The 18,352-nt window shown below is 45.4% G+C and overlaps 2 protein-coding genes across 5 annotated transcripts; both read left to right on the top strand.

The window, feature by feature from the left end:
• The first annotated feature begins 10,949 nt into the window (after positions 1-10,949).
• angptl4 (angiopoietin-like 4) lies at positions 10,950-15,600 on the top strand. The gene is made up of 7 exons (XM_041991584.1): positions 10,950-11,567; positions 12,204-12,314; positions 12,430-12,523; positions 14,443-14,556; positions 14,647-14,742; positions 14,855-15,139; positions 15,216-15,600. Exons 1-7 carry the CDS (start codon positions 11,046-11,048, stop codon positions 15,401-15,403), a joined length of 1,410 nt encoding a protein of 469 aa, XP_041847518.1. The 5' UTR covers positions 10,950-11,045; the 3' UTR covers positions 15,404-15,600.
• On the top strand, positions 15,454-17,720 carry LOC121643949 (golgin subfamily A member 6-like protein 22). Of its 4 annotated transcripts, none has more exons than XM_041991589.1 (2): positions 15,454-16,267; positions 16,546-17,720. In XM_041991589.1, the coding sequence occupies exons 1-2, from the start codon at positions 15,857-15,859 to the stop codon at positions 16,645-16,647; spliced, it is 513 nt and encodes a 170-aa protein (XP_041847523.1). In that variant the 5' UTR covers positions 15,454-15,856; the 3' UTR covers positions 16,648-17,720. The 4 variants fall into 4 exon arrangements, with proteins under 4 accessions (XP_041847523.1, XP_041847522.1, XP_041847521.1 ...); XM_041991588.1 differs by having other exon boundaries at positions 15,455-16,169; XM_041991587.1 differs by having other exon boundaries at positions 15,690-16,491; positions 16,812-17,720.
• The last annotated feature ends 632 nt before the right edge of the window (positions 17,721-18,352 follow it).

The following is an 18,352-nucleotide window of genomic DNA, read 5'->3' as shown; positions in this document are numbered from 1 at the left end:
GTCCATAAAGGTTATGAACAGAATCTGTGACAAAGGGCAGCCTTGGCGGAGTCCAACCTGCACTGGAAACGATTCTGATTTACTGCCGGCAATGCGGACCAAGCTCTGACACCAGTCATACAGGGACCGGACGGCTCGTACAAGAGGGTCCGGGCACTCCATACTCCCGGAGTACCCCCCACAGGAGTCCCCAGGGGACCAGAATCTTCTCGAAACCGTCGGGAAGTCATTCTCCATGGCTTCTCCAAACTCCTGCCATGCCCGAGTTTTTGCATTAGCAACTGCCGAAGCTGCGCTCCGCTTAGCCCACCGATACCATCAGCAGCCTCTGGAGTCCCACAGGCCAAAAGGGCCCGATAGGACTCCTTCTTCAGCTCAACAGCATCCCTCATTGCTGGTGTCCAACAATGAGTTCGGGGGTTACCGCCACGACAGGCACAGACGACCTTACAGCCACAGCTCCGGTTGGCCGCCTCAACGGAGGCATGGAACACAACCCACTCAGAGATAATGTCGCCCGCCTCACCCAGGACATGGTTAAAGCTCTGCTGGAGATGGGAGTTGAAACTCTTTCTGACAGGGGACTCCATCAGACGTTCCCAGCAGACCTTCACAACACACTTGGGTCTGCCAGGCCTGACCGGCATCCTCCCCCACCATCTGAGCCAACTCACCACCAGGTGGTGATCAGCTGACAGCTCCGTCCCTCTCCTCACCCGAGTGTCCAGAACATGCGGCCGCAAGTCCGACGACACGACTACAAAGTCAATCATCGAACTGCAACCTAGAGTGTCCTGGTGCCAAGTGCACATGTGGACACTCGTCTGCCTGAAGAAGGTGTTCGTTATGGACAATCCATGATGAGCACAGAAGTCCAACAATAAAACACCACTCGGATTTAGATTAGGGGGGCTGTTCCTCCCAATCAGGCCCCTCCAGGTCTCGCTGTCATTGCCCACGTGAGCATTGAAGTTCCCCAGCAGAACGAGGGAGTCCCCAGAAGGAGTGCTCTCCAACACCCCCTCCAAGGACTCCAAAAAGGGTGGGTACTCTGAACTGCTATTTGGTGCATAAGCACAAACAACAGTCAGGACCCGTCCCCCACCTGAAGGTGGAGGGAGGCTACCCTTTTTGTCCACCGGGGTAAACCCCAACGCACAGGCGCCAAGTTGGGGGGCAATGAGCATGCCCACACCTGCTCGGACCCCTCTCACCGGGAGCAACTCCAGAATGGAAGTGGGTCCAGCCCCTCTCAAGGACAGTGGTTCCAGAACCCAAGCCGTGTGTCGAGGTGAGTCCAACTATATCTAGCCGGAACCGTTCAACCTTGCGCACCAGCTCAGGCTCCTTCTCCGCCAGAGAGGTGACATTCCACGTCCCTAGAGCTAGCTTCTGCAGACAGGGATCAGACCACCAGGGTCCCCGCCTCTGGCAGCCGCCCAGGTCACACTGCACCCAACCCCTATGGCCCCTCCTGCAGATGGTGAGCCCACAGGAGGGGAGGCCCACGTCACCCTTTCGGCCTGAGCCCAACCGGGCCCCATGGGCAAAGGCCCGGCCACCAAGCGCTCGCCTCCATGCCTCACCTCCAGACCTGGCTCCAGGGGGGGGCCCCGATGACCCACATCCAGGCAAGGGAAACCTGGGTCCATAGTTTTTCGTCGTCATAGGGGTGTTTTAAGTCGCTCTTCGTCTCGTCCCTCCCCTAGAGACAATGTAATGGCCTATGGCCTATAGCAGCATGATTAAAGGAAGGATCAGGGTCACCAAGACAGGCCTGCTATAAGATTTATCTGGAAGAAAAGTTTGAAGATGATCTGAAGGTAGTGAATTGGTGAATGCTGGTGCGTGAAGCATCTCAGAAATCTCAGCTGCTTCCATGATGTCTCACAGAAGAAGGAAAATCTACATGATGGTGCTTTGTTTTATAGCAGCTGTGCTGTTCTGGATGTAGAAAGTGAATAAAAAGTTATTCTGTCACCATGGAGGCACAGAGCTGTCACCCAGGTACAACAGCCTATCACCTTATAATGTACATTTTACTGTAAGAACATGAAACACAAAGTTATGTGCAGATGTTGTTGGGATCTAGAAATATTGGAGTAAAATACATTTTATGGAAATTTTTCTACTCTGATTTATTGTTGTACACATAGGAATGCGGGATAGTTACCAGCAGCGTGTCACAGTGTTCACGTTTTTACAACAAAACCACAGTATCACGTAGTAAGGTCTCAGTTCTTTTTAATTCAGGTGGCACCTCTACCTTCCATCTCCCGTTAGTCCCAATCACTTGTTAAACTTGTTTTTACTAAGTTCCGCAGGTTTGCTATCAGGCACAGACAGACAGACAGACAAACATTCTGCTGATCACTTTAAATTTCCAGCACCTGAAAGAAAGTTGGAATGGACAGCTGCTGAGGTGACCCACAGTCTAAACATATTTCAGTTTTCCATTCTGGAAAATCTGCACATTCTGTACTTCCTGCCAGCTGTGACGCTCATTACGTAAAAAGTGAGGGATGTGTTTGCAGCCTATCCAGGTCAGCCATCAGTGGGACCTGTGACCAGTATGACAGCTTAAAGTATTTCAAAGCAGTCAGCTTGAACATGAGAACAAACTGACATGCTCCATGCTGGTAGTTAGGAGGGTCTAGCCATCCCCGTGCACAGATGTGCACGCCTGTGCACGGGGACGTGAGCAGGTAATGAATGCAGGAAGAGACAACAGTGCGTGTCTGTGTGCGTCTGAATCTCAGCATTAATGAAATTAGGGTTTGTTTGCTTTAGTGCAGCTGCACAAACAAGCCGAACAAGGCACTGTGCCGCATGGATTGCTCTTATGTAACTGCTTTCTGTTTTATTTTTAACCCAAAGATACAAAACTTGTGTGAACAGCTCTAAGATCACAGCCAAGGTAAGAAGATAATCCAGCTCATGAAAGAGCTGAAGTATTTCTATGGAAATGATGGAGTCTCTAAGACCATGCTGGGAAAAAAGCTGCAGGTTTTAGCTGGTTTTGGTGCTGTGTTGGGTCCAGTTTGCAGGCCCTGGAGCAACAGTCAGAGCCCCTCTGGATAAATGAGCCTGAACTATTGATGGTGGTGGTTCGGCTTTGCTGTGGACCACTGGGAGGCAGCAGCGTCTCTTCCTGGTCGGCTGCAGACACGGAACGTAGAACGGGAAGTGGGAAACAGGTTCAGGACAAGTGTATCTGTCAGCAGGTTTAATGTGATGAAGCTGTAACCCTGAACTAGGGAAGATTTATCAATGCTTAATGCATCCATGCAGAAAAACTGCTCCATGCTTTCGTTACTTCCAGATTAGATTACCACTATTCCAGATTAATGTTCTGTCCCAAATTTGTCCTGAAAAGCCTCCAGCTGATCCAGAGTGCTGCAGCGAGGGTTCTGATGAGAACTAGCGGAGAGATCATATTTCTCCAGTTTTAGCTTCTCTTCATCAGCTCCCTGTTTATTCCAGGAGAGAATTTAAATTCTTCCCCTCACACATAAAGCTTTCCATGACCGGCGTCATTGTAGATAAAAGCTCCCAAAGTTCCATATATTCCCAACAGAGCTCTTAGCTCTCAGACTGCAGGTCTACTTGTGTTCCAGAGTCTTTAAGAGTCCAATGGCAGGCAGAGCCTTCGGCTATCAGGACCCTCTCTTATGGAACCAGCTCCCAGTTCGGGTTTGGGAGGCAGACACCCTCTCTACTTTTAAGATCAGGTTTAAACCTTCCTTCCTGATAGTTTGGGGGGTCTAGCCATCCTTTAGTTATGCTGCCATAGGCTTAGACTGCTGAGGGACGTCCATGATGCACTGAGCTCTTCATTTTTATCCCTCTGCTCCTCATCTGTAGAAACATGTGACAGTATCAGCATCAGTTTCTCCTCTCAGCAGGTCTTCCTGGATAAAAGCTGCAGGGTCTGCTGGTCTCTCTTTCCTGTCCTCTCCTCCCCAACCAGTCAAGGCAGATGGCCGCCCTCCCTGAGCCGGGTATTGGTTCTGGTTCTGGTGGAGGTTCTTCCTTACTGTTAAAAAAGAGTTATTCCTTTCCACTGTCCCCACTTGCAGCTTAGGATGAGGGCAAGATCGAATCAATATTCAATGCAATCTGTTGGTTTTCCTTAACGAGGAAATTATGAGTTGGCTGGAACTGATTTGTCTGTAAAGCCCTGAGACGACGTTGTTGTGAAGCTGGATGAATGAAATTACCCGAGGACCACAGTCTAACCTTGTCCAGGAATCCATGATTCCTGACTTGCCACCACTGCAATGGTGGTGTCCAGGACACGATTTGCCGGTGGGATGGTGGGGATGTTTATTTTTGCCCTTAGTGGGGGCAAAAAAAACTCCCCTCCCCACCCAAAGTATTTTTACCATCATGTTGTAATTATAAACAACCGAAATACACGGAATCCGTGTTCACTCTGGTTGGGCTGCGGAAGTGAGTCAGAGGCGGGTCCTGATGGAGGTTTTCCTTCCTGGTTCTGGTCCTGATGGAGGTTTCCTTCCTGGTTCTGGTTCTGATGGAGGTTTCCTTCCTGGTTCTGGTTCTGATGGAGGTTTCCTTCCTGGTTCTGGTCCTGGTGGAGGTTGTCCTTCCTGGTTCTGGTCCTGGTGGAGTTTTACTTCCTGGTTCTGGTCCTGATGGAGGTTTCCTTCCTGGTTCTGGTCCTGGTGGAGGTTGTCCTTCCTGGTTCTGGTCCTGGTGGAGGTTTCCTTCCTGGTTCTGGTCCTGGTGGAGGTTTCTTTATTATTTTCTGAACTGGTTTCTATGAACAGTTACAAATTGGACTAATGGGGAACAAAAGCTGGAATTATTTTAACTGGAGTATAATGAACTGGACTGACTGTAAATGGGTCTTGAGATGACTTTGTTCTGTTCGGGTTCTGTGTAAATAAAGCTGAATTGAATTGTATGGAACTGTATTAAGCTAACCCCTAACAGCTAACTTCATTTATATTTCCAACCACATCCCAGCAATAAAGCCCCCATCATGTCATCCCCATCGTCATCTTCCTCTTCATCATCTTCACCATCACACATCTGATGAGCCGTTGCTCATCTGGAACCTCATCTGACTCAATGGTTGTTCTTGCTTGCAGCTACGTCACCTGGTCGTGTAGCTGTGTTCACACCTGGTGTTAGAGTGGATCCTCCGCAGGGCCGTCGTTGGATCAGTTACCTGCTCTGGTGAAGAAACGTGGAATTTATGTCAAACTGTGAACCACCAGCTGAGAAACAAACACAGCATCAGCAGGTTTAATGATGTTTAAAAGCACAGATAACCAAACATCCAGAGCTTCGTTCAGTCTGTTGAGTCTTAAATGACGTAAGAAATGATCAGACGTCATCTCCAATCTGGATGTTGTTTTCATGGACTAAGTTAAAAATAAAATAACCTCAGTGAAGAAGAGGATTTTTTTTTTCTTAATGAATTTCATTTATTTGGTCAAATACTGATTTGATCCAAACTCGGAAATCTATTTCTGACAAACACAAGCAGGAAATTTTTCCACTAAAACTCCAGAAAGCCTCATTATAAATCCAAAGTGATCACGCCTGTCCATGGGAACCAGAGATTTGCTGCCTCCAGCACCTGTTTTCTCTTCCCATCCCTCCAACATGACTAAATCTGGGCTGTTCTGGTATTTCCAGATGTTCTGTGTGGAATCTGGGTGAAAGGTCCCCATGCTGGCCAGAGATGGGGGCGGCCATGTTGGGGAAATGTGGTGAAGTGCAGATTTGAGGATGATGAGAAACATGCGGCTGGGTGGCTTCTGAATCTGGTGCAGACGAGGCGGATTCCCACAAAGCTCCAACATTATCACAGACTTTAAACAACTGAAAGTAAAGATTTTTCTAGGTGTTGTTTAAAAGTCTGTGATCTCATTTATGCTGTATTTATCCTTTTGATAAACTCCAGTAATAAAATATAACGTGAATACTCTAAAGCAGATTTATGTACACTTAGGATTTAGATTCAAAGCAGTTTTAAAGTTCACCCTGAGACAAAGAAAGAGAAAGAAGTCTCTTTGAGCAAAGCAAACCGAGAGGTGGCGATGACTCAGGCAGGTTTATTTCTACACGTTTCTAATAAAATAAGTGAGCAGGCAGTTAAAGGGTTAACACCACCATCATTTAAACAAAATGCTGTTTTATGTTTTAGTTACTTTGCACATTAAATCTTGCCTCTGAAACCTTTATTTTAGCTGAATATGGTGCACTTTCTACAGAAAAAGAAGCAGAATGGTTCAAATCTGTTATAATCTTAATATCAATCAGAAATCAATCTAGAATTAATTCTATCAGATGCTGCAGAGGACAATGATACTTTTGAGACTACAAGCATATTTCGCCTGCCAACTACAGCATTATTACACTACAACCATTAGCCAGGACGCCTCTAGACAGAAACATGTCATTTATCTGACTTACAATAATCTTGTGACTTTTTAGGCCAGATATTTATGTAAATTTAACACCAGATGGATTGTTGCTCTCTTTAAAGAAGACGTATCCAGCTTATGTCTATTTTTCTCCACTTGTTCCCTAGCTGTGCTCATACACTGGTGTGTGAAGGTCATGCTACACGGCTGAACAAGTGTCAGGATCCTGCTCCACATGTAGAGCTCAGTCACTGGGCCGCTCATCCACATGTTGGCTTGGGTGGAAATCCTGCTGTGGGCTCGCTCTCTGAAAGGACATGAATCCCCACTGCAGCTGATGTCTGCCAGTCTGAACAAACACGGGAAAATCTTTACTCCAAACTGAATAAATCCGTTTGAGAGAAGACCCTCCTCCCAGCGAGGCTTTGAGGAAAATACTGCTTCATAAATGGAGGGGCCGACTTTCCCATCCCAGCTCTCCCAGTTACCTTTCACCTACTTAGTCCAGGCTGCAGGCAGGAGAGGGTTAACGCCAACTTTTCCTTGTGTCCTGGCCCCAGACCACGTACACTACGGACCAAAACCCTGCTGCCGTAACACGGCTTCGTTCTACCTCGTGAACTTTCCCCCAATTCTCACAGTGGTCCAGGAGCAGATCTTCAGAGAGGAGCAGCTCAGGCCAAACCCCACCAACCCCTCTCCTGATGCCGGTCCTCCCTCACCGTAGCCCAGGATCTAAAACCCCCCAAACACAGGGGGCAGTCTGCATCTGAAAGAAACAGCCTCACTTTTAGGACTTTATCTGGTTTCAGCTTCAGAAAGGAGATGATTATTTTCATCTTAACATCACAGGAAGACAGTGGCGTGTCTAGAAAATTTTTGATGGGGGGGCCAGGTAGGGGCACAGATTTTGAAAAGGGTGGCACATGTAAATGTCCCATGACCTTTAAAAAAAACCTAATTTATTAAAAATTAGATCTTTCATCAGTCCTGATTTCTGATTATTGCAAAAGTACTGTGTTAAGCTGAATGTACTTTTAACCCTTACTACAACTAAGTTTTAACCACTACAGTGCGAAATTTTGAGAAATAATTTTCAAAACGTACAATCAGAAGCTTTGTCAGTGTTTATTCAGGATTAATGAATAGCATTATTTGCATAATATTTTTACTGACATAGGGCAGAAATGTTTTAGGCAAAAGCAGTTTAACACTTGCTCATCTGGTTGGCTAATATAACATTTTTTCCAATGCCTATGCAAAACCTTAACAAAAAGCAAACATTTTTCACAAACTGGGCAGTGGAGATTTTGACACACAAGAAAAAAAAATAAAAAAAATAAAACAAACAAGCTTAAACATCAGAATCAGCTTGCTATATATCAGAGACTTAGAACAGGTTGATACGCCAGACAGAGTCCCGACTTTGTGAATATTCAAGCCATTTGTGCTGTGAATACCATGTCTTGTTGAAGGCCCTCTTCTTTTCACCATGTACTGTTCAAGGAAATACCTTCAAGTGTGGCTGTCTGGGTCCATCTGCCGGATGTTGAGATATATCTAGGGACGAGAGATTCCATTTAAATCAGTGAAGAATTGTTTTGAATATATAACAACACTTGCACAAGAGACATGATCAATAATACAGAATATTTTCTATATAATGCAAACTACCCAGAATCATTATTTAGTTTTTATAAGCTTTCAAGTACAAGTTCATGTTTACTTATATAGCACACTTAACAACAATCAACAGATTGCCCAAGGTGCTGAACAACTGATAAAAACTGATCAGGAGCTCTGAGATGTAGAGATGGTTCCGTTGTACCGAACCCGTACCGAACCGTGACCCTTATACCGAGGTACGTACCGAACCGTGACTTTTGTGAACCGTTACACCCATATATATTTATATATATATATATATATATATATATATATATATATATATATATATATATATATAATGGCATAAAAAAGGCATAATATATATGCCTTCAATATGTTTATCTAAAAGTAGGATTGAGGGTTAAATACCATGAGGATGTCCCTGTGTAGTACATGATGCAGAAGATGTAGTCTCACAAGGTGCCACATTCTGATGACCTGGGTGATGATAAACATGTGAAGTGGTACCTGGAATAATAGCAAAATATTACATTACATAAAAAAGAGGATGTTTTTTAAAGCATCATTTCATTTTGCTTTACAATTATGTACAATAATACATACCTTTGCTTGGTGAATACAGGAGTGATGGGTCTTCATTTTCTTCCTCAGTGGCATCCTCCCTTACAGATCCTGAGATAAATATTTAAAATCTTTTACTGGAAGTAAATACCTCACTGTCATCCTTTTTAAAATCATACAGCCAAGATGAATACATTTTCATTCCTAATTAATACCATTTCTGCCTGTGGTTATGTAATCTGGTGGGTTAAATTATGGACAATACAATCATCCCTTCCTCACATTTATTTTTTTGTTCCATTCCCACACATACCTTGATCTGCAGAACTCACTGTGGATGACAACTGCTGCACAGTCTCTCTCTCACTGTCCTTACTCTCTGCCTCCAGCTGTACTTTTGTCTTCTTGACAAAGAAACTCTCAATATTTTGAGACCTTTTCATTTTTCAATTTCTTTCCCTGTCTACTGGCTGACCCTGAAGAAATAAAGCAAAAATGTCTGTCACAAACAACAACTTTCTTGATAATTTTGACTAAGGTCCAGTACTGTTTCTCAAGAGATGATATGCAGGTTTTAGGCATTTCCTGCCCAAATATACCTAATTCAGATCAAATAGATCTCCCCAACAGCCAGTTCTGCACAAGCCTGTAAATGATCCACGTGTTGAAGCAGCGAAAATTCCAAAACTTGGAGGATATAAACATCCCTGCTATGAGCTATGAGCATGGCAGTCACGTCATGAGATAATTGCATGCTAATCTTAAAAAAAAAAAAAAAAAAAAAAAAAAAAAAAAACTAGAAAAGTTATCTGACGAATTAGCTAGCTAGCTAGACCATGTATGTTGCCTTATAATATAGGTGTATAAAGACGAACATATTCGACAAAAAATACGGTTGGGTTGGTATGGTGACATTTAGGCACAAAGTAAGTGACATTAAGTATCACCTGCAACCAAATCTGCACCTCCATACAGCAATTTGTGACTCGGATATTCTGTAGGCTACTACTGTCTGCAGAGAATTCTTCAGGGTTACTTGTTACATGATATTAAAATTTCACTCACCTTTATAAGAAACTTCATATTACTTACCGGGATATTTATTTACAGTCGAGTCTTCTTATCTTTTACCAATATCGATTACTGCCGTTTGCTGCGCTGGTGTCTCCTCCCTTTGCAGGTGGATACTGAGAGGCTGTAGCAAGTGCTGCATTCAGGTACCCTCCGATTTCGGAGCTTCACTGTGAAGACGCTATCATACGAAATGTCACTGACTTTCATCGTCAAAGTTTCGGCGGGGGGGCACTTGGGGTGGCCAGCCTAACTGGAGGGGTGGCCCGTGCCCCCCCGGGCCACCCCTCTGGACACGCCCCTGCAGGAAGATGACCGAGTCAGAGACTTTTCCCTCTTTTCTGGCATTTATGAGCATTTGATGGTGCAATATACTGGGAAATAATCTTATAAAAACCTTTTAGAGGCTCTTTTCTACCTGGTTAGTCCATTTTATGACCGTTTGCTGCGCTTCGCGGTGCAGTTTATCCACACTTCTCCGACTTTGTCTTGTAAAATAATTTGTGGTTATAAATCATAAATCTATATTTTCTGCTCACAAGCTGTGAGATATGTAATAAATTTTTGAAAGTACAAACTAATCGAGTAACCCTGTAAATTCTTACTCTGCCCTTTGTTACAGCAATATTTCAGTGACTTTAATGAATTTATTTTAAAGAAAGTAGAAAAACCCTGTCTGAACCACCTCCACCTCTTGGTTTGGGTATGTAATGCCAGATGTAGGTTTAACTGTACCATTTGGACCATTTCACTATTGTTGGATTATTATTACCTGTCACCTCAGCCATTTGTTAAAAAAGGAAAGAAAAATCTTTCTTGGTGTGAACTTTTAGGTGTCAAAATAAGGCGGGACATTCTCCACCCAGACGTCCGTGACTTGTAACGGCGTCATCTTCCACTGATTAGTATTTTCACTTCCATAAGTCTATTTTCTGACATTTCTTACAGTGCTGGTAAGAGAGGTTGCTCTTCCTTTTGTTCCCTGATGTTCCCGTCCTGATGGAGGGCTTATCTTGCCTGTTAACAAACACATTTTGAGCTGAGCATAGTTTCAGAAACACCTGTAAATAAGTGTTTTACAGCAGGGAAATCAGCTGCTTACATGGGGAGAGATTAGAGACAGATTTCTGTTATATCACATCCCTCCTCCGCCTCAGACATGAACAGAGAGGTGGAGGAGGAACAGAAACCTGAGAGTAAGCGCACCCCTCCCCCTGCTCGGCCGGCCAATGGCACGCAGCTTACCGCTCAGACTGGAAGGCTGTGAAACTATAAAGTCGTAGAGCTGCGCCTGTTCATCCAGGAGCCTGAGCTCTAAGCTCCTACTGAAGAAGACGGGGCAGGACACTGCACGCAACAAGACTTCATCAGTTTAGGACAGCAGCAATGAACACAACACTGGCAACTGTGACCTTGTGCCTGGTGGCCCTCATGGCCACAGGTTTCCCTCTGGAGAGGAAAGGGGCTTCACCTTCTGGTGCCAAGGAGAAGCGCGTCCAGTTCGCAGCGTGGGACGATGTTAATGTCATAGCCCACGGCCTGCTGCAACTGGGCCAGGGATTGAAGGAGCATGTGGACAAAACCAAAGTCCAGATGAGGGACATTTTCACCAAGCTCAAAGTGTTCAACCGCACTGTGACCGAGCTGGGGAAGGAAAGCCAGAGGCTGCGAGCGGAGGGAGAGGCCCTGAAGGCTCGGGCCCAGGGGCTGGAGGAGCGTGAGGGTCATCTGCTGAACGTCACAGCCGAGCTGAGGGAGAAAGCAGAGGAGGTGCAGCACGACAGGAGGACCGTGAATGAGAGAATGAGCCGGCTGGAGCAGAGGGTGGACAGCATGCTGCAGGGAGACGCTGCACGGCCTGACATGAACTCTGGTGCCAAGAACAACAGTGATGTGCACATCATCCAGGTGAGCATGAAAGTGTTTGTTTCTGTGGGCTGATTGACAGCAGATAGGTCCAGATGAGGAGGTGACGGTAAAACATCACAAACAACTTTCCACTCTAATGCAAGTCATAGTGCAGGATGTTCACAGACTTTTTCAAAATACAAAGTGTTGCATTTGGCCAGATTTCAGTATGAATGGATGCTAGCTGTTTATGGTGAAGCCGTTTCTCTGGACACTAAATCAACATGCACAGAGGGTGAGCAGTGGGTGGAGTGAGGGTGTTCACAACTTACAGCCATGAAAAGAGAGCGTGCAGTACGTGCAAGGAAAACCTAAAGCCTGCCAGACAAAGGCTTCTGCAAGCTTCAGCTGCAAGAATGTGTGAATAATTCTTCACAGCTGTGACATTCAACAAGCTGGATAATATTATGGCTCGAAGAGCCAGGTGACGGGGGGGGGGCAGCTCAGTATGTTTGCATAAAATGTTTTATAGTGGGATGGAAAATCTCATGCTGTGAAAGGGTTACATAACTACCCCAGGGCCGGTTGGGGAGGGCAAATATTAGTCAAACTGTGTCTGTGGTCCGTCTCGGGCTTTTTGTTTACCGTGCGTCAATGCGTCAAATAATGTGAAAAAAAACTTTGTTTTTCTGTCAGCTCATGCTGGAGGCTCAGGGCAGACGCGTCGATGATCTGATGGAGCGCATCAGACATCAGCAGGAGAAGCTTGACAAGCAAAATGTGCGAATCAGGACTCTGCAGAGCCAGGTAAGAGTCCGCACCCACTTTCTGATTCCCTATCGGCTCGATCATTATGTGGAAGTCAGTTTTTCTGCTTTTTCATATTTTCTGACGTCTAATTTCTGTCTTGCATCCTCCTCAGATCCAGCAGTCTAGACAGAGGCCTCCGTGGCGGAGCAGCAGCGCGGAGGGGCCCACGCAGAGCGGCGTCGCCGAGCAACACGACTCTCCAGTCGGTAAGTAAAGCTGCACAAGCTCCAAATCCTCTCCAGGCACCGACTTAAGTCGACTGTACAAAATCTGACGCCAAACGTGGGGAACCATCTGTTAAGTGAGGCCATAAAGAAGCTTACATCACCAACAATTACAATCAAGGAATGGATCTGTTGGGCTTTGCTCTGAGTGGCGCCAGAAAAAGCAACAGGTGGACATTTAGAATCGCCTTTCAGTGGATATTCATCACCTAACAGGCTGTAAACACTGAACATGTTCCTAGATCATCTAAATTATCAGCCCTGAGAGTAAAATATCTCCCATTAACTGAAAGAAGAAACTGGGTGACTTAAGGAACCATGTCAGGCTGTGAATGTGCAGCCAGTCATGCAGCTGCTCTGACTAGAATGGACCAGTATGAATAACTGCTTTCATCCAGACTGCACAGGACTGGATCCAGATCAACACATTTTAGCCTTGTTTTGTAGCAGTTTACTCTCAAACGAGATCTAAAAAGAGAATGAAATGACTATTTACTCAAATATGCTGCCATTAAGTCAATTCTAGATTATAAATAGATAAAATCATGATAATGAGACATCCAAAGTTCTGGGTGAGAGGTGAACATGTCTGAGGCAACATGGGTTCAGTAAGCCGGTGACAATCACAATAATATCACAAAGCTCTGACATCAGCAGGTCTGGAGACTTGAGAGGAAAGAAAAGAACAAATTTCTCTGGCAAGTTTTCAACCCTGAGAAAGTTTTCTGGTCTTCTTTCAGAGTCACACAACTTAAACAGATTATTCACCCTCATAAGTTGTGTGTGGAAGTTGGAGACCCTGGAGGAGGAAAACATCTCATATGCAATGTTTTTGCAGATAAACCTTGAATCTGAGCCAAGATTAGGGAAACCGGGCAGAAAGATGCTCTAAATTTATCTGTGGACTCTGTACAGATGCCCACTACTTAGAAGACGCTCCCCTCCTCGCCCCTTTATTTGGCCACATCCTACTTTTTTGTTTGTGTAAAACAAACATTTGCACGTCCCTCTTGAATGAATAACCTTTCCCCTAGATCAGCCAGCCAGACGTCCCTCTTTTGTAGTCATCTTCTCCTCCCCCATCCCTGTGCACAGACCTCGCCTCCGTCCTTCTCGTTGTAATGATGAAGTGTGCCAAAGTTCAGGAGAACCCTCGACTCCAGACCAGCCATCAAGAGTTTATCACCCCGACTCATAAACAGATGAGCTAAAAACAACTGAACAGCACCTTTTTTAAAAGAAGAAGAGCAAAATATTAAAAACAAAGATGCCATCTGGAGTCCCCGCTATGTGTCATTACCAGCTCTCTTCATAACAAAACAACCCCCCTCCCCCTACACTCCCCACGCATGCAGCAGCCACACAGCAGCCACGCAGCAGCCATGCAGCAGCCATGCACAGCTACGTCACCAGCTGGCTGCTGTACACGTGAGGGAGGTGTGACAAGCTAAATGGAAAGGGGGGGGGGGGGGGGGGGGGGGTGGTTGAGGAATGTAAAGGGTCGTAGTGCTTGGAAGGCAGAGCAGCTGGGAAGAGGGAATTCTGCTTGGGAACTGGGAGAAAGGTCGCATTCAGAACAACAAAAGGCTTTTTGAAGCTGGGTCAAAGGCATTATGAGGTGAACATTTCTATCTCCTGACTTACTGAGATAAGCTTTGCTTTACTGCCTTGGGGTGACAGTCTTATTCTGCAAACAGGCCGGTTCATGAGGCGTTCCTTCACTCTCAATGACCTGCTTATGAAAAGCTTTGGTGGGGTAAACAAGTTCAGAAATCTGCCATCACCTCCGAACCGGAGCTGATTTCAGACTTGTTTTATTTCAGCAAGACGAGTGCAGTTTAAGCCTCAGCTTGCAGAGGAAAGGCCATCATGACGGTGTTCTCCCTCTGTTCTCCTTTCAGAGATGGCAGCAGACTGTCACCAGCTGTTTCTGAGAGGCGAGACCACCAGCGGCGTCTACATTATCCAGCCGGTTGACTCAGAACCTTTTAATGTCTTCTGTGAGATGACGGCCGGTAAGTGATGAAACATTTCTGATTTTCAAGCCGCTGTTTTGCTCTATGAAGTCATTTTCTGATCGGCCTCTCTTGCGTCTTTCTCTCCAGATGGTGGATGGACGGTCATCCAAAGGCGCCAAGATGGCTCAGTGGACTTTGACCAGCTGTGGCAGGCTTACGAGAAAGGCTTTGGCAGCCTCAATGGTAAAAGCACTTAAGAGTTTTATTTCACTCTCACTACCTGGTGTCGGCCGTCCAGGCAGATACGGGATGTACGGTTTTCTTATATTTCTTCTCTTCTTGTGTTTTTCTGCAGGAGAATTCTGGTTGGGCCTGGAAAACATCTACTCTATTGCTAAAGATGGCGGCTACATCCTCAACATCAAGCTCTCAGACTGGGCAGAAGAATTAGCCTCCATCCAACTTCCCTTCCAACTGGGTGAAAAAGTAAGCAACTATTCGCTCTTGGTTCAGGATGCCGGCACTTTTAGTACCCTGGAGAGTTCCTTGGGGATCGATGCCGCTCCTGGTCTGCCGTTTTCCACCCGTGACCAGGACAATGACCGGAAAGCAGACATCAGCTGTGCCAAACACCTCTCTGGTGAGTTACGGTCATTGTCTCTTCATACGTGGTCCAACAACAGCGCAGGAGCTAACCAGATCTCCCATCCTTCCAGGTGGTTGGTGGTTCAGTAACTGTGGTCGTTCCAACCTAAATGGCAGATACTTCCAGAGCCCTCCTCCCAAACAGCGGCATCAGAGGAAGCAGGGCATCTTCTGGAAGACCTGGAGGGGCCGCTACTATCCTCTCAAGTCCAGCACGATGATGATCGCCCCCGCTGCAATCATCAAGAGTACGCCATAAAGAGTACGCCATCAAGAGTACTCCATCAAGAGTACGCCATCAAGAGTACGCCATCAAGAATATGCCATCAAGAGTACGCCATCAAGAGTACGCCATAAAGAGTACGCCATCAAGAGTACTCCATCAAGAGTACGCCATCAAGAGTACGCCATCAAGAATACGCCATCAAGAGTACGCCATCAAGAGTACGCCATCAAGAGTACGCCATCAAGAATACGCCATCAAGAGTACGCCATCAAGAGTACGCCATCAAGAATACGCCATCAAGAGTACGCCATCAAGAGTACGCCATCAAGAGAACGCCATCAAGAATACGCCATCAAGAGTACGCCATAAAGAGTACGCCGTCAAGAGTACGCCATAAAGAGTACGCCATCAAAAGTACGCCATAAAGAGTAAGCCATAAAGAGTACGCCATCAAGAGTACGCCATCAAGAGTACGCCATCAAGAATATGCCATCAAGAGTACGCCATCAAGAGTACGCCATAAAGAGTACGCCATCAAGAGTACGCCATAAAGAGTACGCCATCAAGAGTACTCCATCAAGAGTACGCCATCAAGAGTACGCCATCAAGAATACGCCATCAAGAGTACGCCATCAAGAGTACGCCATCAAGAATACGCCATCAAGAGTACGCCATCAAGAGTACGCCATCAAGAGTACGCCATCAAGAGTACGCCATCAAGAGTACTCCATCAAGAGTACGCCATCAAGAATACGCCATCAAGAGTACGCCATCAAGAGAACGCCATCAAGAGTACGCCATCAAGAATACGCCATCAAGAGTACGCCATCAAGAATACACCATCAAGAGTACGCCATAAAGAGTACGCCATCAAGAGTACTCCATCAAGAGTACGCCATCAAGAGTACGCCATCAAGAATATGCCATCAAGAGTACGCCATCAAGAATACGCCATCAAGAGTACGCCATCAAGAGTACGCCATCAAGAATACGCCATCAAGAGTACGCCATCAAGAGTACGCCATAAAGAGTACGCCATCAAGAGTACTCCATCAAGAGTACGCCATAAAAAGTACGCCATAAAAAGTACGCCATCAAGAGTACGCCATCAAGAGTACGCCATAAAAAGTAAGCCATCAAGAGTACACCATCAAAAGTACGTCAAAGAGTACGACATAAAGAGTACGCCATCAAAAGTACGCCATCAAGAGTACGCCATCAAGAGTACACCATCAAGAGTACGCCATCAAGAATACGCCATCAAGAGTACGCCATAAAGAGTACACCATCAAAAGCACGCCATAAAGAGTACGCCATCAAAAGTACGCCATCAAGAGTACGCCATAAAGAGTACGCCATCAAAAGTACGCCATCAAGAGTACGCCATAAAGAGTATGTCATAAAGAGTACGCCATAAAGAGTACGCCATAAAGAGTACGCAAAGACAAAATACAAGTTGAACACAAGAAACAGACTCTGGACTGTTCTTTTTTTCCTGGTGTTTGGTTTACAAGGTAGAGATTTCTGTTCCGTCTCTCACCGAAGAAAACTTCAAACCAGAGCCGAGGTCCTCATAAGAGACGAGCAGATTCCCTCCGTTCCCCGTGTCTAAAGCCACAGCTTTTTAAATGAGCTGTAGCAATGAGATTTCCTTCAGCTGGTGAAGAGCAGGATGTCTGAGTCCTGTCTGAGCAAGTTCGGGCCTGTCAGCTTCACTCTGAGCTGTGAGGCATTTTCCAACCAGTCCAGACTCGGTTTGGGTTGAGCCTTCAGTAAACAGCTCTGAAGACTGATGCTGGAGAATCTGCATGCAGGCAGAAAAAGCTTCTGGAGCCCAAAACTTAAGACCAAATTATGGCTTAAGAAAAATAATCATTTTCCTTCTGATCACATGATGTTAGTGATGAAGAAGTTGAAGTTGTGAACTGGGTACGAATGCAGACACTGTGTTAACATAGAGACCATTCCAGCCTGTAAGATGTTTGTTCTCCCAGCAAATTTCAGTCAACATAGAATTATTCTTCACTGACTGTTTCCCTGTGGAGATGATATTCAGTCATATTGACTATTTTTAGGCTGAAAGTTTTGTGTATAATATTTGAAAGAATGTTGTCTGAGTGTTCAGAAATATAACTTCCTGATCGGTTGTAACATAGTTTTTGTCCTTGAGTTTATTGTAGATGTTCACTTATTTAAGAATCTATATATGTATGCCAATATATAGATGTATATATATATATGTATATAAATATTTCTGTTGCTTTCTGCTTGTAATTTATATATATTTTTTGTTTTTATAAGAAGAAACCATATTTGGCCATAATGAGCCAATAAAACTGATTTAAGCTAATGTTTATAGTTGTCTGTTTTACGTACCATGAAACAGCTGCAGCTACATTTTACCCTTTACTCCTGCGTCAGTTTTTTTCCTGGAGAAGTGGTGATGAGTATATCTCCATAACCATGAGACTTATTTGAATGGAAAATGAGAACGGCCCATTTGGCCCAGGATGGTACCATCTGCTCTTAATTTCGCCCAATAGGGAGATCTCAGGTTTAGAAAACTAAGTTTAAATGGACATATTTCACAGCTACACAGCACACTCCTGCATGTTAACGGCTTCATCTGATTAGTCATTTTACCAGGAAGCAAATTTAGGGTTATTAAGGTGTCAGCCTTAATTTTCACTCCAACACTTCTTGTCCGGCTTAATCAGGTTCAAGATTGACTTCTGTGACAGCTGATCTGATGAGGCGTGCACGCCGCCAACCTCAAGCAGCCTCAGGCCTCTGTGGTGGCATCAGCCATCCTGTACGATGTGGTCTGCTGTAGCAGCAGCATTACAGCGAGGGAGAGGAAGAAGCTGGAATAAGTCATCAGGAAGTCCAGCTCTGTCCTGGACTGCAGGCAGGCCAGTTCAGCAGCCGGACTCTTCTCCTGTGAAGCCATGCTGCTGTGATGGATGCAGGATTCAAGCTGCT

The sequence above is a fragment of the Melanotaenia boesemani genome, chromosome 8, assembly GCF_017639745.1.
Source record: "Melanotaenia boesemani isolate fMelBoe1 chromosome 8, fMelBoe1.pri, whole genome shotgun sequence".
NCBI classification, from domain to species: Eukaryota; Metazoa; Chordata; class Actinopteri; order Atheriniformes; family Melanotaeniidae; genus Melanotaenia; species Melanotaenia boesemani.
This window is presented reverse-complemented; position numbering and strand designations above follow the sequence as displayed.

Excerpts from the sequence above, each read along its gene's own strand:
- angptl4 (XM_041991584.1), top strand. The coding sequence starts at position 11,046 with ATGAACACAACACTGGCAACTGTGACCTTGTGCCTGGTGGCCCTCATG. Across the intron at positions 14,743-14,854 it reads AGGCTTTGGCAGCCTCAATG|GAGAATTCTGGTTGGGCCTG; the intron begins GTAAAAGCACTT and ends GTTTTTCTGCAG. Across the intron at positions 15,140-15,215 it reads CTGTGCCAAACACCTCTCTG|GTGGTTGGTGGTTCAGTAAC; the intron begins GTGAGTTACGGT and ends CCATCCTTCCAG.
- LOC121643949 (XM_041991587.1), top strand. The coding sequence starts at position 15,857 with ATGCCATCAAGAGTACGCCATCAAGAGTACGCCATAAAGAGTACGCCA.